The sequence below is a fragment of the Balaenoptera physalus genome (genome assembly GCF_965194825.1).
Source record: "Balaenoptera physalus genome assembly, chromosome: 1".
In the NCBI taxonomy this organism is placed as follows: domain Eukaryota; kingdom Metazoa; phylum Chordata; class Mammalia; order Artiodactyla; family Balaenopteridae; genus Balaenoptera; species Balaenoptera physalus.
The window spans coordinates 164,719,188-164,746,991 of NC_138882.1; the positions used below are offsets into that span (position 1 = coordinate 164,719,188).

The 27,804-nt window shown below is 43.7% G+C and overlaps 3 protein-coding genes and 1 pseudogene across 7 annotated transcripts in view; 1 reads left to right on the forward strand and 3 right to left on the reverse strand.

The window, feature by feature from the left end:
* Positions 1-1,082: 1,082 nt before the first annotated feature.
* On the reverse strand, positions 1,083-6,731 carry NDUFS5 (NADH:ubiquinone oxidoreductase subunit S5). Its single transcript, XM_082422437.1, has 3 exons — positions 6,566-6,731; positions 4,831-5,048; positions 1,083-1,306 (listed from the first exon to the last, which is right to left on the reverse strand). The coding sequence occupies exons 2-3, from the start codon at positions 5,044-5,046 to the stop codon at positions 1,202-1,204; spliced, it is 321 nt and encodes a 106-aa protein (XP_082278563.1). The 5' UTR covers positions 5,047-5,048; positions 6,566-6,731; the 3' UTR covers positions 1,083-1,201.
* A 590-nt stretch (positions 6,732-7,321) lies between these two features.
* LOC309641890 (rho-related GTP-binding protein RhoG pseudogene) lies at positions 7,322-14,315 on the reverse strand (annotated as a pseudogene). The gene has a single exon. The product of its transcript is annotated as a rho-related GTP-binding protein RhoG pseudogene (transcript).
* Positions 14,316-16,049: 1,734 nt separating this feature from the next.
* AKIRIN1 (akirin 1) lies at positions 16,050-27,058 on the reverse strand. 4 transcript variants are annotated; one of them, XR_014252804.1, is made up of 6 exons: positions 26,709-27,058; positions 22,463-22,603; positions 19,645-19,779; positions 18,736-18,842; positions 18,232-18,303; positions 16,050-17,566 (listed from the first exon to the last, which is right to left on the reverse strand). XR_014252804.1 is itself a non-coding variant. In XM_082422506.1 (5 exons), exons 1-5 carry the CDS (start codon positions 26,926-26,928, stop codon positions 17,556-17,558), a joined length of 579 nt encoding a protein of 192 aa, XP_082278632.1. In that variant the 5' UTR covers positions 26,929-27,057; the 3' UTR covers positions 16,050-17,555. The 4 variants fall into 4 exon arrangements, 3 of the variants coding, with proteins under 3 accessions (XP_082278632.1, XP_082278633.1, XP_082278631.1); XM_082422506.1 differs by lacking the exon at positions 18,736-18,842 and having other exon boundaries at positions 26,709-27,057; XM_082422507.1 differs by lacking the exon at positions 16,050-17,566 and having other exon boundaries at positions 17,606-18,842; positions 26,709-27,057.
* A 100-nt stretch (positions 27,059-27,158) lies between these two features.
* RHBDL2 (rhomboid like 2) overlaps positions 27,159-27,804 on the forward strand; it is a 97,296-nt gene continuing 96,650 nt past the window's right edge. Inside the window, exon 1 of the mRNA XM_082422352.1 lies at positions 27,159-27,212. Within this exon, the coding sequence (XP_082278478.1) occupies positions 27,174-27,212 (39 nt within the window). The 5' untranslated portion in view covers positions 27,159-27,173. The remainder of the gene's footprint in view (positions 27,213-27,804) is intronic.

Sequence of the window (27,804 nt, forward strand, 5' to 3'; positions counted from 1 at the left end):
GGGGAAGGGGGAAGAGGGAATTATTGTTTAATGGATATAATTTCAGTTTTCCAAGATGAAGAGTTCTAGAGATGGATGGTAGTGATGGTTGTGCAACAATGTGAATGTACTTAATACCACTGAACTGTACACTTAAAAATGATTAAGATGATATATTTTATGTTATGTGTATTTTAACACAATAAAAAATAGTTTAAGAAAGGCTGCAGGATATCTGAGGTTTCCATTATATTCTCAACACTTACATTAATTTTCTAGGGTTCATACCTTTCCTTCTACATCTGAAAACATGCTTTTAGGGACTCCCCTGGTGGCTCAATGGTTAAGAATCCGCCTGCCAATGCAGGGGACACGGGTTCAAGCCCTGGTCCAGAAAGATCCAAAATGCTGTGGAACAACTAAGCCCGCGCGCCACAACTACTGAAGCCCGAGTGCTCTAGGGCCCGTGTGCCGCAACTACCAAGCCCGTGTGCTGCAACTACTGAAGCCTGCATGCCTAGAGCCTGTGCTCTGCAAGAGAAGCCACCGCAATGAGAAGCCCGCACACTGCAACAAAGAGTAGCCCCGCTCGCCGCAGCCAGAGAAAGCCCGTGCACAGCAACGAAGACCCAACACAGCCAAAATAAATAAATAAAAAAAATAAAAAACAAAAACCAAAGAAAACATGTTCCTAAGCATGTCAGTTAGCAGTACTAATATATAACACATATAACACACAACACTGATGGCAAACTGAAACAATGGTGTTGCCTCTTCAAAATGAGGTTATCTGAACTTGGCATTTTCTTAGCCTTAAAGTTACACTTCACAGACCTTAAACACACAACCACCCTCTGTACTGCCTCTCCCTCCCGGCCCAAGTTGGTGCTTTACAGAAAATAAACCAGAATCAAACACTAAGGAACACTGCAACTTCTTAAATGAGTTACCATATTTAAAGTACCTACATAGTAAGCATTCGTTAAATGCTGCTTATTATTCCCTAGATGCTAATTTTTAAGATAAACGCATTTTCTCAAACTTAAAAAAATAGGTTGCAACCTCAGTATAGAGAAGTATGATCCATGAGAATATAGAACAAATAGGATAGAGCAATCCTTTATTTTTAGACACTTTCACAAAAGGGTTTTCAGTACGTAAAGTTTCCAGCAGAGAAGAGAGAACGTGAAAATCAGCCTCCAGCCACCGGCAGCTGCTCTGCTCAGGGCCGAGGATCCTCCTTGCCCAAGTGCTGAGGTGGAGGTGTGTACTTCCCTTCCTTTATTAGCTTATCCCGCTGCCTCTTGATGGCACTCAGACGTTTCATCTGTCAAAGGAAGAAAGTATTTAAACTTGGGGGAGATATGCACTGGAAAGTGAGGGCTGGAGAAGCTGAATAAAAAATTGGTTTCATTTTTAAACTACCGAAGTTTTTCATCCTAGAGGGCCTCTGGGATAAATCCCTTCTTTAAAGAACCAATTTCCCAAGCTTTTAACAAATAAATTTCTGGTATATATAATAATATCTCCTTGAAAACTAATAACTAAAATGTTCCTATGATATACAGGAATACAGGTATTTACAAAAACAATACAGATCCAAAGGCTTTAAGAGGTATACTTGTGTATATTAAAATCTTTTAAAATATTAAAAGCTGAGATCATTTCACAGCTTATATATTCCTGACCTCTCTATGTGAAGGTGGCACTGCTGCTGGTGACTGTTCACTGGGTATGAATGAAGCAGAAATAGCCAAATGAGGTCACTGGACCACACTGAAAGAAAGACATGGTATGTGCTCGGCTACTAGTCACTCGGATAGGCAGAGCCTTGAGTTCTGCCTCTTCTCCTCAGTAGGACATTTCCAACAGAGGAAAGCCATGCTATTCAAGATTGTATGAGAACCCTAATTCATGGATTCTGTGACATGGAAAACAGACTTACTAATCCTGACTGCACTATTCCGTGGCTCAAAACCCAACGGCTTTCATCTTACTGAGAGGAAAAGCTGACTCCTTCCCTGGAATGACTTAAAAAGCCCACGTCTCTGACTTCATCTCTTAATACCCTTCCCCCGGCTCTCTGCTCCAGCTCAGAGACCCTTCCACTTGCTGTTTCCTCTGCCCGGAACATTCTTCCCTCATGTGCATGTGGTTCACTATCTCAAAGCCTCTGCTCAAATGTCTTCTATCACTGAGTTCTTTTTGTAGCACTCTATTTAAAAGAGCATACATGCCTTCTCCTGCTTCCTATCCTTCTCCTGTTTATTTTCACCACTGCACTTATCAACGCCTGACACACTATCTTCCCTTGTTTGTAAATTTTCTGTATCCCACCGCTCACTGTCACCCCCACCCCTGCCCCACTGCCCTGCATATAAGCTCCATTAGGGCAGAGGCTTTTGCTTACTGCTATATTTCCGGTACCTGGAATAGTTCCTGACAGAATAGGTGATCCAGTAAATATTTTCTGAGTGAATGACTAGGTTTTCACAAAGGCATGAAGAGGTAGTATGTTCAATTAAACATCCCATGAACTTTAAAGAATTAGGATGTAACTTCACTAGGAAAAAAAATTCTAGGTATCCTAAATACTAATATAAACAATAACCATTTTTATTTATTTATTTATATTTATTTATTTATTTATGGTTGTGTTGGGTCTTCGTTTTTGTGCGAGGGCTTTCTCTAGTTGCGGCAAGTGGGGGCCACTCTTCATCGCGGTGCGCGGGCCTCTCGTTATCGCAGCCTCTCTTGTTGCGGAGCACAGGTTCCAGACGCGCAGGCTCAGTAATTGTGGCTCACGGGCCTAGTTGCTCCGCGGCATGTGGGATCTTCCCAGACCAGGGCTCGAACCCGTGTCCCCTTCACTGGCAGGCAGACTCTCAACCACTGCGCCACCAGGGAAGCCCCAACAATAACCATTTAAAAAACTGTATTCTTGGTCTTCCCTGGTGGCGCAGTGGTTGAGAATCCGCCTGCCAATGCAGGGGACACGGGTTCGAGCCCTGGTCTGGGAAGATCCCACATGCTGCGGAGCAACTAAGCCCGTGCGCCACAACTACTGAAGCCCATGAGCCTAGAGCCCGTGCTCCGCAACAAGAGAAGCCACCGTAATGAGTCTGCAACTAGAGAAAGACCGTGTGCAGCAACGAAGACTCAATGCAGCCAAAAATAAAATAAATAAATAAATAAATTTATTTTGTAAATAAGTAAATAAATAAATAATAAAAACTGTATTCTTAACACTTCTCTATTAAAGAGTCCCCCAACAGACTAGTCATGGCTGAGCTATCACACCATCATATGTCAAATCTTTCTCCCAGCTAGAACCAATCACCACTTGGTGTTCTGGATATAAGCACAGGGTCTGGAACCGGCACTGCCAGGTTCAAATGCCATTTCCACCTCTTACTGGGCTATATGACCTTAGGTAATGGCCTTAATATTTCCTTGCTTCAACGTTTTAATCATACAGTGGGGAAAATATACGTAATGCATCTCACAGGAGATTACTGTAAGAAATATATGCATTATTACATTCTAAGAACTTAGAACAGTGCTTGATTCTAATTCCTTGATTCACTAGCTTCTTCACTTAGATGACCTCCAAAATGGTAACATATCTGTTCATAAATTCACAGGATGAGGAGTGACCTTAGAGTAACACTTTATATTTCCAGATAAGGAAACCAAGACTAGAAGAGAAATGACTTGCTCAAAGTCACGAAACTAGTGGTGGCAAAACCAGCATCAAAATCAAGCTCTCCAAACTCCCAATCTAATGTTCTTCCCGCCTCATCACACTGTCTCTTCTTGGTGTTAATTTTCCATAATGAGTAAAGTCTTAATCTGAGCAAGGAATAAGTGGGGCCCGCAGAAGACAAGTTAAGACATATTGTGAACTAAATAGCTGGTAGGTGGCCAACCATGACCCACTCCTTGTCCCTCAGTAATACTACAATATTACTCAATGATCAATATTCCTTTAGAGATCAATATAAAATTATTACCTGACACCCCTTCATTCCTTCCAAATTTGGCTTCACATAATCCAAATGCCAAGAGCAGATTATAAAAGACAAGAAATTTTAAAATTTTGATACAGATAACTTTGAGAAACATTTAACTGAAAATCTAAAATGTATCCCTGAACCCCAAGGAGTTAAGAGTAATAAAAACAGTTATATTTGTTATATCTGGAGCACAGAAATAGGCAAAATGACGGCCCACAGCCAAAGATTTCTCCTCTAAGGGAGAACAGGGCCCTACATGTTATGCAATTCATTCAACTCTTGAGGAAGTAGACACCATGCTATTAACTTTTTTTTCCCCCTGCATTTTTGGTCAGGCTCACCTAAAGCAATCTCATTAACACCTTCATCCTCCCCAGGTAGAAATCTATCCAGAGATTGTTTTATCAGTTTCAATGTAATAGATCTACAGGATTTTAATCTCTTCCCCAATGAGGGTCTGATGAATTTGAAATATATTCACCCAAAGATTTTCAAGGACAAACACCCAATGCTGGTTGGTATTCTTTACCTTATAGCCCACGCAAAAATGGAAATATACACATGAAATTTCTAACCTGGTCGCTGCAGCAGGGTACAATGCTAAGGAAGATATGTGAGAACATTAGGAAGAACACTGAGGAATAAGAGGCCCTTCTCAGATCTGAAGGCTTTTAACTTCCTTGACATGGTACCTAAGTAGGGAAGGAGTTTCACCACAAAAGTTTTGCCAATTCACATTGGGCAAACTAATGCCCAGTGACCAATTAAAAGCACTTAAAAGTAGCCCCAAAGAAATGAGGAAGTAATTCAGTGCCTGTCTCCATCACTTCCTCACCGTTTTCTGTCGAAGCAGACACTCTACGAAATCATCGAATTCTATCTTGCACTCTTTCTCCGCGCGAATACCACCAATACCATGTGCACACTCTATCCATTCTTTTTCAAAAGCGTGGCATCGACCTGGAATCTTGTGAGGCTGCTCAGCACTCTGGATTGTCATCCAGCGGTCTAAGTCAAGACCCAGCCTTTTCTGCACATCAAAGAAAGGCATGGCTGAAATGGAAGAAAAAGAAAGAAAGAATGCCGTAAGACTGCAATCAAGTGAGAAACTTCTGAGAAAAATGAAATAATTTAGATACACAGCTCTCAAGAAAGATATTTTATACTATTCTCCCAACTTCTCCCCAAACTTTTTCATTAGACAGGTTCTTCCAGTTTACGGTAGATGAGCAACTTCTGTGCTTTCACAAAACTCAAGGAAAAGACAGCTAGAACTAAAAAACAATGCATTAAAATCCTCTATATTGATAAGGTCATTTTTATCAAGTTAAAAAAAGCGTTTATATTTTGACTCAGTAATCCCAATTCTTTGAGATAGATCTGAAGAAATAGCTGAAATAAACAAAAAAGCACAAGCATGAAAACATGTCTTTACATTTTTCGATCCGTATAACTTAGATGACACTTCTAAGAAGCCACCCTGAAGTGGGTATGTCCCTCCTGTGTTAGCACAGCATCGTCGACTTTTCATAGTACTTCGCACACCCCTGTAATGCACTATCTACATGAATGCCTCCCCTACTGAACAATGAGTGCCTTGAGGGCAGGGACCAGGTAGGAGCTCAGTAACTGTTGGGAAAAAAAAAAAAGAATTTCAAACGACTTTAAAGTGCAACAATAGAGAAATGGATAATCAAATCTGGTACCTATTTGGTAGAACATGAGGGGAAAAGAATAATACACATGAAACATACACTTGAATATTGAATGGAAAAAAAAGGGGGGGATTACAATAATGCCCCCCCCCCAAAAAAAACTGCCTGCAAAAGAAGACTGGAAGAAAGCACAAAAAAGGGTCAATAGTTACCTATGAGTGGCAGATTTACAAATGAATGTGATCTAAAACTTTTCTACCCATTCTTTCAGTCATTTACTTAGTAATAACGTTCCAGACACTGGGATGGGGAGGAAAAGCAGCTGCAACCTAAGCACTAAAATGGGGACACACATGTGGAACTGGGAACCCAATGGAAGAGCACAAGAGGTAGAGCTCGAAGGAGGAAGCACCAATTCTGCCCAGGAGACTGGAAAATGCCTTTGATATGGGTTGCGCTTGCCAAGTGAAGCTCCGTGAGCAGAGTATTCCAGTAGGGCACACACAGCACGAGTTACAGACGGAGGTGCTGGGTATGTTTGGGGGACACTGAGCACCCAGACGTGGCTGGAGCGCAGAGTGCATGTCGGGAAGAACGAAACGAGCTGAAGAAGTTGATGGGGCCCAAATCCCGCAGGGCCATGCAAGCCGGGACAAGGGGCGTGGACTTCAGGCTAAGAAACAGAAGGCCAAAGTATGAGTCCGGCAGAAAGATACGTTAACCTGGAAAGAGAGCCGAGAGACGCGCGGTCTACAAGCTTCGGTGACACTGGCTGTGTGGACCAAGGGGCCTGGAAAAGCAGAAAACACGGCCAGGGAGAACGGACACCCAGCAAGCCAAGAGGAAATCTGTTAAAGAGATCTCGGAAGGAAGCTCCTTAGGCTCAATCGCCCCGCAAACAAACGCAGCCCCTACCTTCCAGCAGCCGTGCCCTTGACTCTTTGCTGGCCGCCGCAACTAGAAGATCCTCAGGCGACAATGAGGCCTGCCGCAAAGGAAGCCCGCAGCGCGACGCTTGCAGCGCGACGACGGGAGCCGACCTGCCTTCCGCAGTCGCGCCCTGGAACCATAGAAACCAAGCCTGTCGATCTGCGCCTGCGCGACCGGCTGAGTTGGCTTCCGGAGACTGCGGATAAGCCGAGCTTGCCCAGACAACTGAGTGAGAGGTGGCCCGGGGGTTAGTGATTTCCTGCTGCCTCCTCGCGCTGTACCTTGGATTCTCACGATAGCAGTGATTGGTGAGGGACTTAACCAAGGGAGCCGCCCTCATCCCCCTCCAGTAGCGGTTAAGCTCATGGAGTGTGGACCCACCCAGGGTGGGTTCCAATTCTGGCTCCGCCACTTCTGTGTCAGCCTGGCAAAGTTTCTTAACCTCACTGTGCCTCGGTTTCATCTTAAGATAAAAATATCTTAAAAGACAATAATGGTACGTACAGAGTAGGGTTGCTTTAGGGATTAAATGAGTTATATTAAAGCACTGAGGCGTTTCCTGGCACGTGGAAAGCGCTCTAAGGCAATTGCGGTTCTTTGATGTCTCAGTCTGTTTTTACTTTGCGGATTCGGGAAAGTCGTCAGAGACCATGCCCCTCCTCTGTTTCAGAAACTCCAAAGGCTCCCTTTGATTACAGCAGGGACTCCGAAGTGATGGTGGGGGGGGGAGGGGCTGGGGGGGAGGTAACATAGGCAGTGTGTGATACGATACGTTGCGGGAGTGGGAAGACAATACTAGAATATTTCTAATTTTTGTGTTTTTTAATTTCTTGTTTGTGTGTTAATGTTTATAAAGAGCATAATATTACATTAGTTGTACATATAAATAACTTGTAAATAAATATTTATTTTGAGGGGTTTGGGCTGAGAACTTCTTTTCCTTTTTTTTTCCGCTGGAGACAGGAGGTTTTATTGATGCTGATGGGAGTAGGTGGGGCCCCCTGGATCCCGGAGGGGGTGGGGGTGGGGCCGAGTCAGTCAGTGGATGCAAAAGGCCTGAGCACACGGGGTGGGGGTGGGGGGTCGGGGGGGGTAGGTTAGGGCACATTCATCTTCTTAGGATTCTGTGGCTCCTTCTCTGGGGAAGGGAGAGAGTATCTTGAGGGGGAAGCAATTTGAAGAGCAGCGAGGGAGAGGTTAGGGATGGCTGAGAGCTCCTAACCTGAGAGAAGTCACCACAGTAGGCAGCAACATCTGTGTGGAAAGCTGGATCAACTGGTCAGTAGAGGAAAGTGGGGAGGGGGCGCTGGGTTGGCTTCTTGGGGAGGGGTCTGACCTTGGCCTGGGTGAGCTCTCGAGAATACCTAGTGTTCCCAAGCAGAGTGGGGCAGGGCCCAAAGCCCCTTTCCCTGTGGGCCTCCTTAAGGAGAAAAGGCTTTCGGGGAGCCCCCTTGGCAAGGGGTGCCAGAATTAGTCGTAAAGGCACAGCTGGGGGCAGACAAGGCACAAAGGCACAACTGGTGGGGGGCAGGGGCAGCCTCCAAGCTGAGTGTCAGGGTCACAAGAGGACACAGGACCACCCACGCTTGCTAGGCATGGGGTTGACCACGGCCTGGACAGCCTCAGCAAACACTTCCTTGATGCCATCCTGCTGCAGGGCCAAGTACTCGAGGTAGCGCACAGCGTGGATCTGCTTGGCCAGCACCTGGCCGTGCTCCTTCGGGCGTCATAGGGTATCAGGCTGGGCTCTCAGGTCCTTCTTGGTGCCCACCAGGAGGATGGGCACATCGGGGCAGTGGTGGCACACCTCTGGATGCCACTTGTGCCACATATTCTCATAGGAGGGCAGACTGGCAGTGGAGAAACAGATGACAAACATATTGGTCTGAGGGTAGGAGAGTGTGCGGAGGCGGCCCTACTCCTCCCGGCCCACTGTGCCCCACAGGTGCAGGTTCACCGTTCGCCGGCACTGCAGGCGCTATAACTGTCGAACACTGTGGGGAGGTACTCCTTGGGGAAGGCGGTGGTTGTGTAGCAGATGAGCTGGCACGTCTTGCCCACAGCCCCATCGCCTACCACCCCACACTTGATGCTCTGCATGGTGGGTGCAGCTGCTGCGGTGGAGGCTATGCCTCCTTCCCCTTCTGGGCCCCTCTGGATGCAGTGACCTGGTGCCCTCCCCGCCACAGGGGAGCTGGGGGCAGCAGCAGCAGCTCGGGGCTGGAGACTTCTTTTCAAGTGATGTGCTCTCAAAACTGTTTAGAGAAGTCTGGCGTTCCAACCTTGCCAGCCTCATTGTCCCAAATCCCCTGCCTAATGCTCCAACCAAGAGCTTGCTCTTCCAGTGTCTTCCAGGAAAAGTCCTGCCATCCAGTTTCTTTGATTTTTTTTTTTTTCTCCCTTGCCCTGGAATGACACCATTCCCCCCCATCCCGTCTCCATTTTTGCATGCCAAATTCCTGCTCTGCTTCAGGACTTTTGTATAGGTTTTCCTCCAAAATGGATTAACTATCCCCAAGCCCCAGGTTCATCCACTCTGGAGAGAATTCCTAAGGTCCCACAACGTTCTGGTTTTGTTCCAGCTTTCCAATTCTCCCTTCCTTCCCCCCTCATCAGGTATACCGCACCTGAGATCAGTTTCAGTTCAGCTAGAATTTCCTTGGTACCTAATGCATGCGCGGCACAATACTGGAGGATTATGGAATTGGTAACTCATGGCCCTTGCCCACAAAATACTAGAGGTAGCAAGGTAGTGATCACCACCACCCCTTCCACTTCTCCCACTTTCTTATGTTGGTGATATCATCTTCCCAGCCATTCAGGTAGGAAACTCTGAAGTTGTATTTTGCCTTTTCCTCATCTTTCATCCAATATTTAATTACTGGCCAAATTCTTTCAAATATTCCTTCAATAGGTTTCCAATTTCTTTCTTCCTTTCTGCCTCCCGGCTCCTCACTTCAGTCTGTTTTGCACTGACTAATCTTTCTAAAATACTAATTTCATTGTATCACTCCTCGGATACCAGGCAGGATAGATTAGTACAAAGATGGGCAACTTAAACACCTCCAAGGCCAAACAGAGCTAGCTCACTGTAAAGAAATGAAAACAAAAGCATCATGATAAATGGTAACTGGTACTTGGCCTCAGTTTAAGGGATGGAAGGAGTGTTGGGGAATGTGACAAACTGAAGAGCATATGTCCTGTCTAAAGGGGGCAGCAGCTACTCAGCTCCATTCTGTTGCTGTCAAGAATCAGGGCCCCAAATTGTCAAGTCTTCACATTTTTCAAGAGAAGCCAGAAATCTTTTGTTATTGTTTAAGTGTGAAACATTCCACTTTAAAAATGTGGGGCAATTAATCTTTTTTTTTTTTAAAGCACTGACCAAAAAAAACCCAGGATGGAAATGGCCTTGAGCTGCCAGATTTCAACCCTTGGTTGGAGGGGAAATTGCAGGCTGGAAAAGCAATTTACTTTGAACTCTGATGATTTTTTACATCCAGCCTTGCTCTCTTCTTACCCTCTCTTCTTAATGTTGCTAATTGCGTTTCTAAAAACTGAAATCTGATCATTCAAAAAACACTTCCTGAGCTCTTATCACACGGCCATGATCCTTGTTGAGCTCTTGGGACTAAGACACAGCCAGAAGGCTGTGGTAAGTGATAAAACAAAGATGAACAAAATAAGGGAGAACGCAAAGGAGGGGGTCATTCATATTGCTTGGGCTGCGTGTGAGGTGTATTCAAGAAAAGGTCCAAATTCTTGGGTTTGGTATTCAAGACCATGATCTGATTTCTTCCCATTTCTAAATCGTCAGATCCCATTGTTCACCAACCCCTACTCAATACCCCGGTGATCTCAGCCATCCAGAATTGCTCTCATGCTTACAAACTTTGTAGGAGCAGTTTCTTCTGCCTGTAGTGATCCCACTTGCTACCTTCCCACTGTCTCCCAGACGAATGCGTTAATCCGTCCGCATCGGTTATCGCACGGTTTTCTGTGAAAGCTTCCCGAATTCCTGACCATTTACTAGGCCTTTGTTGAGGTCCTACCAGCCCTGTTATATATTGTTGCCTATTATAGATGTTGTTAACTGTTGATACGCCGACCCCCTCCAATGGACCGTGCATTCAGCCCCGGTGTCGGCGCGGCTGTGCAAAGATGTCGGTGACAGGTCGTATCCTCTCCCGCAAAGATGGGAAAACTACAATTCCCAGAAAACCCTACGTCAGAACGGAGCCTGCGCCGTTGCTATTCTCACCACGGGCGCCCGCTTGGATTCCTACGCTTTGCGTTACGAGTGTTGTAACTCGGCCGTTAGGGGCGGGTTGCCGGCTCTTGTAACGCCCGTCATTTATCTTTTATTTTCCTTGTTCTAAGATCCTCACGTGGAAGTGTAGTTTTACAACGAAATCAAAGGGTTTTATGCGCAGAGAGGCAAGCCTGAGCTTGTCGCCTTCTTCATTCTGTATTCGGGAACCCGAGGCTCAGAGAACCGGTGGAACAGGACTAGGCGTTCGCCGCGGGGTCCAGCGACCTGTTCTTCCGCGATAGAGCCTTGCTCCCATCTTCAAAGCATAAGAGGATGGCTCAATGTTAATTGAAGGCCCCTATGCCCACTCCTCTGAAAACTAGCCTCAGCTGCTGCGTGGACGGTCACAGGCCATTTAACGTCCCCCTGGGTCTCCATTCACTGGACTTCTGTCCTTGACCTATAGGATTTCCTCATGTTTACACACCTCAGTCATAACCCGAGAAAAGCTTTTAACGCTACCTTTCTACAGGTAGGCCACCTATAATTTAGCACATTGGGAACTTTAGGTCTGTATCTGATACCACTGTTACACAGATTTGAATAAACTGGGTAGCCTGAGGATCCTAGCACATTTCGGGAAGTCAGTGAGTTTGGAAACTTACCCCCCACCCTCACCCCCAAGCCAGAGCTATAGGATAGATTCAACAAAAGCAATAAGCAAAGTAATCTGAAAGAGAAAGTAATGGGTCCCAAGGCCTGGAATATAATGGAAATCAGAGTGACTGTTTAAAAAAGTAAAAAAGGGACTTCCCTGGCAGTCCAGTGGTTAAGACTCTGCGCTTCTAATGCAGGGGGCGTGGGTTCCATCCCTGGTTGGGGAACTAAGATCCCACATGCAGCGTGGTGTGGCCAAAAAAATTAAAAAAAAGTAAAATCATGCCATTTGGGGGTAGATAAAATATCAAGTCGAAGATGCAACAGAACCAGGAATCACTGAAGCAAACTGAAGTGGGGAGGAAAGCTGTGCCAGGCTTGTGGTAGGGGTAATCTGATGTTGGTAAACATTCCATCCCTAGAATTAAACTCCCCTCATTCTGATATGTGGAGCTATCTCTTGACTTTAATTAGGCTTCCCAAGTGATATGATTACATGAAGAAAACACACTAAGGCCAATGGGGCAGTCTACTGCACCTGACATATTTCTCATCATAAATTAACACACTGGAGTCTGGTTTTATAGACCAATATAGCTTTACTAGTCAGCTTTCCTGAGTACAGATCAGGGTAATTAAACTACCTGGAGGGAAGCTGCCGAGAGTGGCCTTCCCCTGGAAACACCCTGATTTCTCTGTCCAGGTGCACAGAATACTTACCAAAGGAAGTTTTATCACATTCCTGCCCAGAGACTGTGAGCCTCTCTAGGGTAAGGACGGCATCTCTCTTACCTTGGCTGCAGAGACAACCTGCAGAAGGCTTAAAGTAATTTGATCTGAGAGTTAAGGAAGAGTTTCAGGTAGTGCACTGACTACTGGAAAAGGGGAGTGGCCACATAATTCATTTAGTCATTCATCATTTAAGAGCCAAGAATAGATAATAGCTCAAGGTGCTACTAAGGGCTCAGTATAGTGGAAGAGTCATGTAGACCCATAAATGCATTACACGATTACCTTCCTCAGAAAGGTCTCTCTTACCACCCAATTTAGGCATCCAGTTACTCACTATCATTCCCATTTTATTTTCTTCAAACACTTTTAAATCTTGGATGAAAACAGTGTACTAGTTTGCCTTTCTTGCCTCACAACAGTGTTAAGCACCATGAGAGAAGGGACCTTGTCTGTCCAGCTCAGTGGTATATTCCTAGTGCCCAGAACAGTACTTGGCAAATAGTAGATGCTCAATAAACATTCATCAAATGACTAAGTAACACTGCCTTCAAGAAGGGAGCAGAAAGACAACTGCCACTTGAGTAGGCCATTTGTCAAGTGAGAAGGTGTTAATTCCAGGCAGAAGAACAGGAGCACCATGAAAAATGACAGTTTGAGAGGAAAATTTAATAATCCATGCAAGAGCTAACCAGAACCTTTAAGAATAGGTGGATTGGGCTTCCCTGGTGGCGCAGTGGTTAAGAATCCGCCTGCCAATGCAGGGGACGTGGGTTCGAGCCCTGGTCCAGGAAGATCCCACATGCTGTAGAGCAACTAAGCCCGTGTGCCACAACTACTGAGCCTGACGCTCTAGAGCCACAACTACTGAGCCTGCGTGCCACAACTACTGAAGCCCACACGCCTAGAACCCATGCTCCACAACAAGAAAAGCCACTGCAATGAGCAGCCCACCCACTGCAATGAAGAGTAGCCCCTGCTCGACGCAACTAGAGAAAGCCTGCGTGCAGCAACGAAGACCCAACGCAGCCAAAAAAAAAAACAAATAAAAATTAAAAAAAAAAAAGATACTGGGGATATAAGACAGACTAGGGCTACTTAACAGAACTTGTCAGGCTTTTAAAACTCATAGGGTATTCCCTGGCGGTCCAGTGGTTAAGACTCGGTGCTCTCACTGCCATGGGCCCGGGTTTGATCCCTGGTCAGGGAACTAACATCCCACAAGCTGCTCGGTGTGGCAGAAAAATAAACAATAAATAAATTTAAAAATACATATATCTGTCCTCCATAAACACATAACTCAGAAGACACCAGTAATGCTTGCTGAATGACTGAAAAACATTCAAAAGCCAATATAAACATGTCTTTCCCTACTATTCTCCCATTAACATGAAGGCACACTGGGTACCATGCCTCAGGAAGTGTGGATCCACCTACTGCTAAGACCAACTAGACAACTGAAATATAAAAATCATTTTCTTAAAAGCGTAAAAAGGCTAACTAGGTAATGAGGAATTACTGAGCCAACATCTAGATAAGAACCCAGAGAGCCTAGAACTCAAAGCATCTCTTCCTCTTAAGGCATTTGCCAATCTGGAAAAAGCCCCTGGGTGCCTGAACTACGCTTTTAGGAGCCTCATGGACTGATGGGGACAACTGCAGCTATAGGAGACTACACATACTTTGAAGGCCTTTTCAAGGGAAGAGCCACCAGCGCAGCACAGAAGTCACTGTTCCTTAACAGTATTTAACAAACTATCTTTAAACCCATGCTATCTTCTGATAAACATAAAATTCTCACACCCACCTTTGTAACTAAAATTTCAAAATTAAGTATGCTAAAGATAAAACTGGTCATTCTGAAGAGTATGCTCCCTGTCCTCATCCTAGAGAATCATTACTCTTAAAAGTTCATTAGCTCTTTCTGTAAGATGTTCACTTTGGCAACCAGTTTACATTTGTAAGCAGAATTTTTCATCATACCTCAACCTGAGGTGTGACTCCCCCATCCATGATGCACCAAATTTGCCTTGTTTGTGAGCTTTCTCAAGTGTCCATCAATGCTACAGTGCAGGGGCCCACACACTTTTCTATAAAGGGCCAGAGAGTATTTTCAACTCTGTGGTCCATACTGTCTCTTGCTCTGGAGTTGCAGTATGAAAGCAGCCACAGACGCAAACAAATAGGCGTGGCAGTGTTCCAATATAACTTTATTTACAAAAAATAGGCCATAGTTTGCTGATCCCTGCTGAGTAACAAAATACAGATTCACTGAAAGGCATTACTGAATTCACTTGTCATTCATCTTTTATTTTTTAGTCAAACACTTAAAATGTACAAATTCTAATAAGAGAATGTGAGATTTCATGTTAACAAGGGGCTATTCGTTCTGGAAAGTTGAGAATCACCACTGCAGAAAGAAAGGTTTTGGTCTTCAGATCTGATGAAGACCACTGTAAAGAAACCTGCTGTAACATTTTCAAGTGCATATTATATGCCCCAACCTGTGCTAAATATAAATACTTTCTTTACATGGACTATTTAGTTTAATCTATATGAAAACAAACCCCAATGATGTACATACAATTAACCCTCATTTTACAGATAAGGAAACCGTGGCTCAGAAAGTTCAGTAGCTTGGCAAGGCTCACATAGCAAATTAGTGGCAGAGCAGACTAAACTCTAGGGCTACAAACATCCAAAAGCCATTCCTTTAGCTACTATTCTAAACAACCAATCCTCCCTGGTGGGCAGAGAAGATTCACTGTGTGTGGAAGGTTGGCCCAAGTTCATGTGTCTTCTGATGTTCTTCTTTTCCTGGGAGCTCTTGACAGTTATGACTGCCTCACAAACTTTAATCTCCCCTGTACTCCTCTGACCTAGGTATGCAGGGACACCTACTCCTTTCATTCCCCTTAAGGTGAAGACTTTACTAAAAGATAATGAATGGAATTCAAACAGAAAAAAATTTTAACTAGCTCACTCGATACAAATCTTCTGAGACCACAGGTCCTGGCCCATCCTTACGGTCTCTGTAGGTTGACTTCTTCCCTGGGCCTTGACCTATTTCCATGAGACAAAGACACTTCCCTACCTGGGAATGCCCCTACGTTCAAGCCCTAGTAATCAAGGTCTAGGAAAAAACACCTTTCACTAGTCTAAGGCTTACCTTACAGGTCCCCATTTTCTGACCTAGGAGGCATCTTTTCTCTGCATAAAACATTAAACAAACATGTCCAGTCCCTTTTGAAGAGATCCCAAAACCCAGCCATGGTGGTGTGGTCTTACTCTGTGGCCCCAAAGGGCAACCATATGATAATAAAACAGCCTAACAACACTAGGTGCAGTGAGAGAGTGTCTGTCATTTTCCTTATAGAAACCTACTCTATTTCCCACCCAGCAGCCATTTAGTAGGAACGGGGCTGACCCCTGCAAGAGTGAGTGAACATATCACACTGATTCTGTAACAAGAAGACTTCAGTGAGGCAGCGCTGCCCATTCCTGGCCCATCCTTCAGGACTTCGGATGGCCCCCACAGATGCCCTGCCCTTGTTTTGGGGTGACTATCCCACTGTAAAGCCACTCGCATTACAGCCACTGCTATTCTCCTCTTCCAGGAACAAGTGACTACCCTGGAAAAAGAAGAGATGAAACACACTGCCCTTCAAATATGAAGTAAAAATAATTCTTTAATTATTAAAAGATCACTTCTGGGCTTTAAAAAGTCTTTAAATCTTAAATGTAATGCTGAAATAGGGAAATGGTTATAGCAGCCTCACATAAATTATTTGAATTAATAAACATTATCACAGTATTAAGAAGGCAAGGTAAACAAATAGCTTAAGTATTTTATTTGTTTGCAACTAAGCTTGTTAACACTATATAATGAAAATGTACAAAGAATAATGTTGCAGTTTTTGGTTAGATTTAAGTCAAAGACATTCATTAATAAGGAATCTTCGAATGTGAATATTCCAGAAACTTCTCTAAGCCATCTGATAAGGACAACTGTCTCTGAATATTACCTTACTTTGGAAGGTACTGGCATACATTTGAATTAAACTGTTTTTTTCAAAATAAGCCTTAATTAAAAAAACTATTCTATATTCAAACTAAAACAATTTTAATAGAACTTTCCTTTCCAGAAACAATAATAAAGGAAACAAGGCATTTTGTAAAACGTGGTCCTGAACAAGTCACAGTAAAAAATAAATGTATACTTAACTTCCACCTCCTCAAAACAGAGGCTACTTTCTGTTCCTCAGCCTTGGAAATAAGGTGAAGAACAGTCTGTAAGCAACTTCAGGCAGGGGGTTGCCAAAACAAAGCTCAAGCAATTGAACATGGACATCTCTTAAAAGAATTTGGGGGAACCTGACCAAAGGATCCAAATTCTATTTTTAATAACTGATACAAAGGTGAAGTGGCGCCTCCCAAGTAGCAGTGCCTCCGGTGCATGGCCCAGCCCCATGCTCACCTGTGTCAAGCTCCCAAGCAAACCCTGCTGCTCCTGCTCCAGAGGAGACTCCTTTCCTTCTTAGAGGTTCAGTGTCCAGGGAGCTCCTTGTGTGAATGAGGTGAGCACAGACTCCACGTGGGTATTTTAAGGCTTGGAGTCAAAGTAATGTTCTAACACAGCTAGGCAGAGTCATGTGTCAAATGGCCTGTCTCGGGTTTGTTCTAATTCCTCACCACGCATTTGTAGACCTAGGACCACAGACCTTTGCTATGTCGTCATAATCACATCTAATGTCCATCCTAACTTATGATTCATATTCTGTGCCTGGAAACAGTCCCTGTATTTAACAATAACACCTACACAGAAAACAATCCACTGTTACAACTTATATGGTCACAAAACATTAATGATCTTCTGTAGACCAAGGAAATGTTTTTAACCATAATTGTCGTGCATCAAATTCACAGCCAGAATCCCCAAGATCAAAAAAATTTGCACAATACAAATAATAACTTAAAATACATACACACACATACACACACTCTCACACACACTTCTTACAGAACTGTGCTTGGGGAAACTCCATTTGTTGAGTGCCACTGAGGGCATATTTTGCTAAACTGCTGCTCCAGGTATTTTTGTTTGGAAAATCTATCACAGTAGGGCACAGCTGTTTATTGGATGAGCAGAAAAGAAAGATATGCTTGTGGCAACCGGAAAGTTTTAAGGTCTTTCAAGTTGTATAAAATGGACCTGCAGAAACATTTAAGTGTTCTCAGGATGCAAAGTTAGAGCTGAAATGTGATATCAAACCAGTTGCAAAAAGTGTACAGCAGCCATCTCTTGAGGTCAAACCTGGTACCCAGATATGCAAGAAAGCTTCAGGACACGTCTATAAATTAGGAATAAAAACCAAATGAGTGTTAAGAATACTAAAAATATAGTGTCATGCTTTTTTAATATTAACTAACGGTAAATGTGATAAACAGTAGAGGATATCAATCACCACTAAAGAGGTCCTAAATTCGCAAGAATTTAAGAAACCTGACTCAGATTCAGTTTACATATATAGCTATTTATAATTTATGTTTTGAGTAACGGGTAGTTGCAAGATGTTTAGAATTAAGAAATTCTGACCACACACTTGATAAACTAGCTTAAGGACTCAACTTTCATAAATGAACAATTGAAACTACCTTTCTGAGGGAAAAGCCAGGTATTAAACAAATTGGCACTGAAGTCAGACGACCTGGGGTTTTAATCCTGGCTGAACCACTAGCTGTATGAGCCTGGACAAATTATTTAAATTCTTTAAATGCTATCCTTACCTGTAAAATGGGACTAGGAATAGTTCCTCCCCAATAGGTAATTGTGGATTAAATAAACTTTGTGAGGATTTAAAGGGTTTAGCACAGTGCTGGACATATAAGTATTCTTTAAATGTTATCTATTATTTTACTTCACAGGGGCTTTCTGCTCTCAGGAGACAAGGTACTCAGTGTCAAAATCTTGCTCTTGGAAGTTGAAAAATTCAATGAAAAACTTGGCAATACTTACAGCTTGTTGGCCTTGTCCCATATCGTCGCATAATCTGATCATGTGTGAATTTCACAAAAGATTCATATTGTTCTGTGAGGGGAAAGACAGTGTATACTATCCCCAGAAACTCTCCCACAGTTTTTCAAGAATCAAGTGTCAGAATCACATCTAGCTTCCCAGTTTATATTATCCACTCTCAGGCCCTGCTTATAATGGTCACTCTGAGATCTGTTCCTTTCTCTTAGGTCCCAGAGCCAAATCCCTGGCTCCTAGGTTTGGTCACTGATCATTGCTAACATTTTCCTAATAATCTCACCCCTGCTGTAATTCCATCTCCTGCTAATGGCTTCCCAAGATAGACAGCTGTGCTCACTACCACAAGCCAGCAAATTTTAGTATATCTCCTATAGGACATGAAGCTTGAAGCTCTTTTCTGCACTCTATCTTTTCTATAAATTTCAACATACACACTGAGTGATAGAGGTGGAATGGCTAGAAAGCTAAGAGAAAATTCCACATTACCTAATTGCAGACAGTTCCACAGAAGTACCTTCTGAAGGGAAACTCAGTAGAAAGACAGAAGGTAGTCTGACATCCATGAACACAGAAGTGACTTACAGCCAGCTGGTCTAAACAATTTTGGAGTGGGGGTAGAATAGGGGAATGACATACTACAGCTACTTCTTATAATACACATTGTTAGTATATTAAAGGATCAAAAAAATGTTACTATAAAGAAATTCATTTAACTCTGTTGTTAAATCAACAGTTCTCAATTTAAAGCCGACCAATTAACATTCTGTTGTGTGGGCCACCACATGAGGAAACAATACTGTTACAGGAAGAAGCTGTTTCCTAAAACCTCTCTGATCACAACATCACCCTCTTTCACTAAAGAGGTACTACTTCCTATTCCTGATTTAGATCCCTTCTTTTCACAAAAGGGTCTACTGGTTGCCATCACTAATCACTCTTTGTTCTAGCCTGAGCAGTGCTTTCCAGACTTTAAAGTACCTCTAAATCACAGGATGCCTGACTTCCCACATCCACAAAGTGACTCCCACCAGGAAGTCTGAATGTGTTGACTATACTCTTCCCAACCACCTGTTGGGAGGTCAGCATGATTCCTACCACCTGTTTACCCACCAGCTTGCCCGAATAACCTACTCGATGCCTTTATTCATATGGAAAATTCTTGACAGAAAAGCTTGGCTTGTTTCAGAAATGTAAATGAAAAGTCCTTCCATATAATGTATAAATAAAATGTTTAGAATCCAAAAGAGAGTAACCAAAGAGAGAAACTTAATACTCACAATTCATTAAACCTTCTGGTATTCAGTCTTAATGCTTTTTCTAAGTTACCATTTACTTCACTGGGATTAATCCTTACAGAACCCTATTAACAATGGCATAGCCACTGCCTCAGCCTACCTGCTAGTTTGGTATTGAGGATTTGCTCATATTCCTCCCGAATTTTATCTTCATAGTCTTTTAAGAGACGCTCACATATTATTCCAACTTGTCGGAGGGTAAAGGTGGGCTGGTCCTTCTTCATCCAGGAGGAACCTGGCCAAAAGACATATCTAGTTTACATAATACATTCTAGCTCTAGGGTTCTGAATTAGTAACTATGCAAAGAGTCCTAGGATATAAAAATTGTTTAGAAAAATGATATTTTCACTACTTTACATGGAATAGTTTCACAAAATTCTGACATTCATTCTACAAGGCAAGGCTGAAGGTAAATTAAGAAGTAGGAGGAAAGCATATTCAGGTGTGCTAAATGATCTGCACACAGAAAACCAGTTCTGATGCCATAACGATCCGAGCCCATACAGAATGCTCACTTGGTAAAGGACAAGAACAAAAAGGTTAAAAATGATATAGAGCCTCTAGTCTGAATTAGAGAAAGTAGATTCACAATATAAGAGCTACCCAGATCCTTGGAGATCATCTACACCTATGTTTAATCATGGTGGTGCATTATAATTATCTGTAGAATTAACAACAACAAAAAAGATACGTATGCTGATTTAATTCTGGGGTAGGGCTTAGGCATCTTTTAAGTTCCACAGGTGATTCTGATAAGAAATGGCTGACTTGCCCAATATAAAAAACTGTTAGCTAAGTCATTGATGAATGACGGAAGGAGATGATTAGGCACTACACATCTCATCCTTGATCCCTTTTGAAACTAGGTTGAGAAAAATGAAATGTTCATGAGATTGCAGCTGGAAACCAAAATTTCCCCTGGGATGCCAGATGGAAATTGGCTTCCTGATCATGATTAAAAGCAGCAGCTCTGTTGGCGGCCCAGTTCTGAGTTTTCCTCAAAGCTCAGCCTGGAATCTGTTTCTTCAGCCCTCTTAGTCTATAAACCAGTTAACGTCTTGAAACAAATCATTTTTTGCTTAAACCAAAATTTTTTCTCTACAAATAAAACCTGCAAAACATCTAGTCAGTAATTATTTATAATTGTTTCTCTACCTGTAACATTTTATTACTTCAAAATGATATTACTAAAATCCAAAGAGAATATTAAGGAGAGACTTGCTAGCTACAACCACTGAAAGATCTATCACTCATGTATGGGCAAGAGCAATTAATTGGAAAGGGTGTGTTTGAGGGTCAAGACCTTTGGGTTTTAAGAGGACAATTTTTTTTTTTTTTAATGTATTTATTTTTGGCTGCATTGGGTCTTTGTTGCTGTGCGTGGGCTTTCTCTAGTTGCGGCGAGTGGGGTCTACTCCTTGTTGCGGTGCGTGGGCTTCCCACTGTGGTGGCTTCTCGGGTTGTGGAGCACGGGCTCTAGGCGCACGGGCTTCAGTAGTTGTGGCATGCAGGCTCAGTAGTTGTGGCTCACAGGCTCTAGAGCGCAGGCTCAGTAGCTGTGGCGCAGAGGCTTAGTTGCTCCATGGCATGTGGGATCTTCCCGGACCAGGGATCAAACCCGTGTCCCCTACATTGGGAGCACGGAGTCTTATCCACTGGACTACCAGGGAAGTCCCCAAGAGGACAATTTTTAAAAAAATTATTTGAGGTGAAATTCACAGAAAACGAACCATTTTAAAACTGAACAATTCAGTGGCATTTAGTATAGTCATAATGTTGTACAACCACCACCCCTATCTAGTTTCAAAATATTTCCACCACTCCAAATAACACCCCTTACCCATTAAGCAGTTTGTCCCCATTCCCCGCTCCCCCTATCTCCTGGCCAACATCAATCTGTGTTCTGTAAGGAGACAAGTTTTGTTAGTTAGTTAGTTAGTTAGCTAGTTAGTTAGTTATGGATGGATGGCTGTGTTGGGTCTTCGTTTCTGTGCAAGGGCTTTCTCTAGTTGTGGCAAGCGGGGGCCACTCTTCATCGCGGTGCGCGGGCCTCTCACTATCATGGCCTCTCGTTGCGGAGCACAGGCTCCAGACGCGCAGGCTCAGTAGTTGTGGCTCACGGGCCTAGCTGCTCCGCGGCATGTGGGATCTTCCCAGACCAGGGCTCGAACCCGTGTCCCCTGCATTGGCAGGCAGATTCTCAACCACTGCGCCACCAGGAAAGCCCAGGAGACAAGGTTTAATCAAGGTAAGTTTTAATAACTCTTAGAACTGTTATAAAGTAGAATATTCTGTGAGGAAACAAGCTCCTCTACTGTTAAAGTAGGCAGAGTCCACCACCAGTGGTGATGTTTGGGCCCTGGCCTGTTGACTATTTACAGGGATATGGCAGGCAAGACTCATGGCTGAACTATGTGACCATGAAAGTTCCCTCCAACCCTGAGATTCTATTTTTGAGCCATCCGCTCTGACCACCTGTCAATGTTACAGAGCAGTGCTGTCACACAACTTTCTGCAATAACGGAAATGTTCTATAGTGCTGTCTAATACAACAGCTACACGTGACTACTAAGTACTTGAAATATGGCTACCGCAGCGAGAAACTGAATTAAAATTTTATTAAATTTTAAGTAATTGAAAATTAAACAGCTACATGTGGCTACTGGCTACGGTATTATATACTGCAGTTATAGAGGGTACTCTTGAATTGGGTGGAAGGAAGTCCAATCAAATCAATCTAAGGTCTTTTGCAATTTCATGACTCCATGGTTTTAAAAATATTTATAAGTAGTAATACAATGAATACACTTTACCAATTTTATTAGTTTAGATAAAATCAATTCTGGTTTAGGAAACTATCATTTTAATTACCACTTACAAACTCTTAAATGGATGGTGCACACTAAAACATGCTTACCTGGCGAACTAGGTGCTGTGAGTGCTGAGGAGTGAGGCTGACTTTCCGAAGTACAAGCTTCACTCTGATTAAGAACAACTTCTAAATGTCTCCACCTCTGATAACGACTATATTCTTGTTTTATGTTCTGAAAAATTTGCTCTAATAAAAAAGAAACACACTTGAGCATTCACTTTACTGTGTTACTTCTTCAAGCTTCTTGTCCCTCCTCCCATGTTATATTAACAAAAGTGTTTATACCAGATAAAGCACTCCTCCTATAATCCCCAAAGTGTTTCCTCTTGTTGCCACTATTTCAGTAATGCATAGGATAGCAGCTATTTTGGCATAAACCACCCAGGTAGTTCCCTTTGCTTCTTTTCTTGTGACAATGAAGACCAGATCTGCTGTTTGCTGTAGGATTAAGTAGGACAACTTACAGCAACAAACAAACAAAACCATCCTTAGCTCCTTCACCTAATAAGAAGCTATTTTTGATCTCCTCTGAGTTGCACAACTTCACAAACAAGGGTATTAGGAACGAGTCTCTTATACCAAGGCCTTCTAACAATGAAACTCTTGTCCTGTTTGGGATTCAAGATCTTTGGGGAAGAGGAGAGCAGAAAACATTACGTTCACAGCCTGGACACTGACCAAGAGAAGACCTGAGGTTACTGCTTGGAACTGATGGTCACAGCTTAGAAAAGAATTTTCTGATCCTATAAGAGGCAATATTTGGTAGGATTCAGATTACTATTCTGTGTCAAGGTAATCACAAACTAATTTGTTAACGCTATTAAACGGAGTCCAGGGAACACAAATCACTAACCACCTTGAAGGCCACTCCCAGAGACAACACAGAATCTGGAAAGATGTGGTTTTCAACAAGTTTTTTTGGGTTTTTTGATAGAATATGTATTCACTTTCCAGATCATAAAGCCTCCTTATAAAAAACAAAATCCAGGAAATTATATCACCCCCCCACTCACATTATTCTAATATTTATTTTGTTATAACAATTTTTTTTTAATGGGGGGTAAGTGTTAATAATGCCATTTTGCTTCTTCCTACCTATGTGACTATGACCTTGGGAAATCATTCAGGATCTTTAGCCTAGTACTTCAAAACAAATGTTAAATGCCTACCCAATAAAGTTGTGAGAATCAACACCAAAGACATTAACAATGTCATAACAAGTGATGGTACAGTCCAGGGACTGACATGAACTCAAAGTAGCTCCACACGTAGCTAAACTCCAGAACTCTCAAGCCTGAACATTGGAACAATGCAGGATTAGCAAAGCTTTCCTTTCAGAATGCTATGAAGATCATATTTTAGATCCCTGAATTTATGAAGTCCTTGCTTCATCTTTAAAATGCGTTAGTCTCCAAGCACATACTTGCCAGAATCAATACAAGGATGTAAGGAGCTGCAAAGACTTGAAACAAGAAAGGACAAGTATGAGGACAATGCTCATGAGAACAGAAGGTCTTTGATAAACTTCTAACTGCCTCCTGTACAGCAAAGTGAACAAATGGAAAGATACAACATTAAGGCTGGTAGAAGGACTGGGAAGTCCAAGAATCTAAACATGGTATGCACAGGAGAAAAAGAAGTAGCTGTGACTTTCTTCCCAAGCAGGCCAAGGCATTTTTTTAAAAAAAAGAAAAATGCAAATTTCTTTTTAACAGTGGATAATAATTTAAATTCTTGCCTCCCGTTATTATTTGAGGTTGTGCTTCCAGCTTGTATCAGACTAAGCCCATCTTCAAAATTTTACAATGACTCCTAGTTGCTACAGACCAAATTCAAACTCTTGAACATGGCATTCTATGCCTTCCAAGACTTGGCCCCAAATTATTTTTCCAGTTCTACTACAACCGAGTTGCATTAAACTATCCTTTCCTTAACCTGTGGGTTTTCTAGCCTTTGCTCTAGCAGTTTTCCTTTGCTTGAACTGGGGCAGTCTCTCCCCCCAACATTATTCAAGACCCAGCTAAAATGCTACCTCTTTCTGGAAGTTATTCTCCAACCCTCAAGTCATGATCAATTAACTGCTTTGCATCTAGACTCCCTCCATGTTTACAAACATTTCCTGGAGGTCAGCAAACCCCTTCCATGTCTGGTATCCATCCAGCTCCTTTAAGCAATGAAAGGCTTAATTTTATAGGCTCCTTCCATAAAAAAATGCTATGATACAGATCTTTTTTTTTTTTAAGTTTAGTAAGAACATAGTTTCTTGACTATTTCTGAGAGAACTTTTGAGTTAACAACTAGGATATTTTGATACGAAGTCATTGATTTTTAAATTCACTTTTCTATTAGTTGGCTTTATTCTTTCTTTTTGTATAGCAATTAATATTTCCTCCCCATTCTTCCTTTTTAATCCAGAAGGCATCTTTCACTTCAGCCAAAGCATCAAATTATTCAGTTTCTTTCATGACAGAACCATAACTGATCAACCTTTACAAATGAATATTTTTAATAAAATATTTTAACACAAAATGACCAAGAAATCTATGCAAAAATTAAATTTTAAGATTAAAAAAACAGCTACCCCATTAAAGCACCCTGCCATATTTAGGCTTCCAAATACATTGAACAATCACTTAGTAAGCATTTGCTATGTTGTGAACTACCATAAAATTAATCTAGAGGGTAGTATTGGAAGAAATAAAACATTTACATAAATTCCATCGAGACAGACAGGGCAAGTATTAATTCTATTTTGCAGAAGAGAGATCCAGAAAGATTATGTGACTATCCTTGGGTATCTGTAGGAGCAGTGGAAGAAAAAAATATCACTTCAAGAGGACATCTATGTACCCTGCTTTTGCAAACACTATTTCATTCAGTACATAAGGCTTTGAAACAATAAGTGATCAGGGAATTTAAAGTAGAATAGAGTTCCTTATGGAGCAGGGTTAGTCAGGTAATGATGGAAGACTTGAAGAAATGACTGTATTTGGATTAGCAAACAGAAGGTGAAAACATCACGATGGAAGACAGGATACAGGCACAGCCAAGTGGGTCTGGGGGAAAAGAGCAAAGGCATAGTTTGGGAAAAAAATGTATAAAAGACTAAGTAAGAAATGGTTAGAGTTGATAAATCCTTTGAATGCCAGGATAAAGAAGAGATAAGGTGAACACGAGTAAGGATACAGTGCCTAGGAGAGCCTGGCTGGCAACTGCTGGGATCTTGGTGTGAGAGGATGAGGGCCTCAAATCTGCATCGTGGATACACAGAGGGAGGAGGAAATAATGGCTAAAGACACTGGTAACTGAAAAGGGGCAAGAAAATAATGATTTTAAGGCCACCTCAAGGTTTTGACAACGCTTGAGGAATAGAAAAACCCACACAAAGAAATGACTTGCCAAAGTCCAGTTTTGAGGCACCCCCCGCCCCGCCCCGCATTTCCGGGAGCCCTTTAAAACTGCTAACTATTCATTCTGATGCACTTTCCCCTCTACTCCTGCGCAATGGTTAGGGGTTCGGGTTTTTTTGTTTTTTTTTTTAACTTTATTGTCACACCAGTTCTTCTCTTTCCTTGGCCTATGCGGAATCCCTATTGAAGGAAAATCTCTGTTACGGATGGTTGAATTCCTGCTTCCAGAACCTCTGTATGTTTAAGGATTCTCAAATTCTAGCTAACGACCTACCGATTTCAAGCCATATATGGTACAGGACCACAGCCATACAATAAAAGAACAGGGCCAGTCTCTTAAAAACAGGTTGAAATCGGATTCCACGACTTCGACGGCGGCCTGAGGTCCCTAAAGACTTATGGAAATCAGGTCTCCCTACAAGCCACAGCACAGTGCTGCACAGCACGCACTCAGGCCCCCTCCCAGCAACCCGCCCCCAACCCCACACCCTCAAGGCCGGGTTCGTGAGCGGAATCCAATTTTCCATGGCCCACTGGATCTGCAGGGTGGCTCAGTGCAAGCGCGGGTGGCGGACGCAGGAAGGGCTACGGGGGCTGCGAGGGCCCCGAGCGGCCGGGGATATTCCCATCTTCCTCCTGCCCACCCCTCTAGGCTCTCCAGCTCCAAGAAAACCGAAAACCGACACTGTGGCCCCCCGACGCCTCCCGGATGTCTCCCATCCCCGGAAACGACCAGGCCCAGCGACACCCCAGTTCCCTTTTCTCAGAGCAAAGAAGGGGTCCGCGAGTGAATTAGCCTAGCGTTCATGACCTTCCCTCCCCCACCCCCTTCAAAAAAATGCCTGGGCCTGGCTTCCTGCCAAGCCCGCAGCGTAGGTTACCCGGGGTTGGAAGGCGCCGCTCGCTGCCGGGCAGGGCGGGCTGCTGCAGAGTCGGCGGTGGGGTCTGCGTCTGAAGCAGCGGCGGCGGCTCGGCGTCCGGGGGCCTGAGGCCCGGAGTGGGGCCGGGCAGAGGGGCACAGCGCCGCCGCTTCGGGGAGCCGGGGCTCAGCAGCGCCGCCTCGAACTCCATGGGCCGCTTCAACGTCGCCCCGCACGCCATGCCGCTGAAGGGCCAGGGACCAGGAGCCGACGCGACTTTAACTGCGGCCCAACCTCCCGCTCCGCAGCGGAGCCCGCAAGCCAAGCCGGCTCCAATGGCGGCTCCAGCACCGGCAAAGGCGCTGGCCCCGCCTCCTGTGACGTCACAGGCCCTCGCCACCGCCCAGAACAGGGGGTGGAAGCCGGAAGGGCCGCTCTGGGAGGTCCGTCAGCACGTTCCGGCCCGCGGCGCCCCCTGCTGAGGAAATGGAAAGGCCTGGGCGGAGAGCTTGGTCACCAAGCAAGGTCGGGAAGGCCCCCACCCCCGCCACTGCCGCTCCCAGGGTCCCATCGTCCCCCCATCTTCCTGAGCAGGCGCGCCGGGGTGGCATCTTAGGTTTTCGCACCTGCGCGAACGGGCATGGGGGAGGGGAGAGTTGGCGGGGCTTGTGCAGAGGCCGCGGAGTTCGGTTGTCTACCGGTACGGTAACCTCGTTCCATCCAGAACGCTCTAGTCCCTGTGATGAGAGAGGGTTATTCTAAAAGGTCTGCAGGGGCATCCCCCCGAGTCCAGGAAAGTCTTCACTTAAACATAACCCAGAGTCTGAGGATGGACTTCAGGAAGTCCACCAACCCCATGAAATTGTGTGCAAAATAGCGCGTGTGTGTGGACGTATTTTGGGATAGATGACCCATATCTTCGTCAGCTCATCACAGGGGTCTGTTAGTCCAAACAGTTAAAGAACAAACAGAAAACAACCCACTGGCTTAAATCATCCAAGAATGGTGTCAGAGGGTTAAGAACTTCAGCTGATGACTGATTTGCCAGTCTCCCTGTCTAACCTGGCAGCCCAGATGCTTCCTCAGGTCTATCCGAATTCTTCAAAGCAGTGCCAGC

Excerpts from the sequence above, each read along its gene's own strand:
- NDUFS5 (XM_082422437.1), bottom strand. The coding sequence starts at position 5,046 with ATGCCTTTCTTTGATGTGCAGAAAAGGCTGGGTCTTGACTTAGACCGC. Across the intron at positions 1,307-4,830 it reads GTCTGCTTCGACAGAAAACG|ATGAAACGTCTGAGTGCCAT; the intron begins GTGAGGAAGTGA and ends TTCCTTTGACAG.
- AKIRIN1 (XM_082422507.1), bottom strand. The coding sequence starts at position 26,928 with ATGGCGTGCGGGGCGACGTTGAAGCGGCCCATGGAGTTCGAGGCGGCG. Across the intron at positions 22,604-26,708 it reads GCGGCGCCTTCCAACCCCGG|AGCAAATTTTTCAGAACATA; the intron begins GTAACCTACGCT and ends CTTTTTTATTAG. Across the intron at positions 19,780-22,462 it reads CACAGCACCTAGTTCGCCAG|GTTCCTCCTGGATGAAGAAG; the intron begins GTAAGCATGTTT and ends TCTTTTGGCCAG.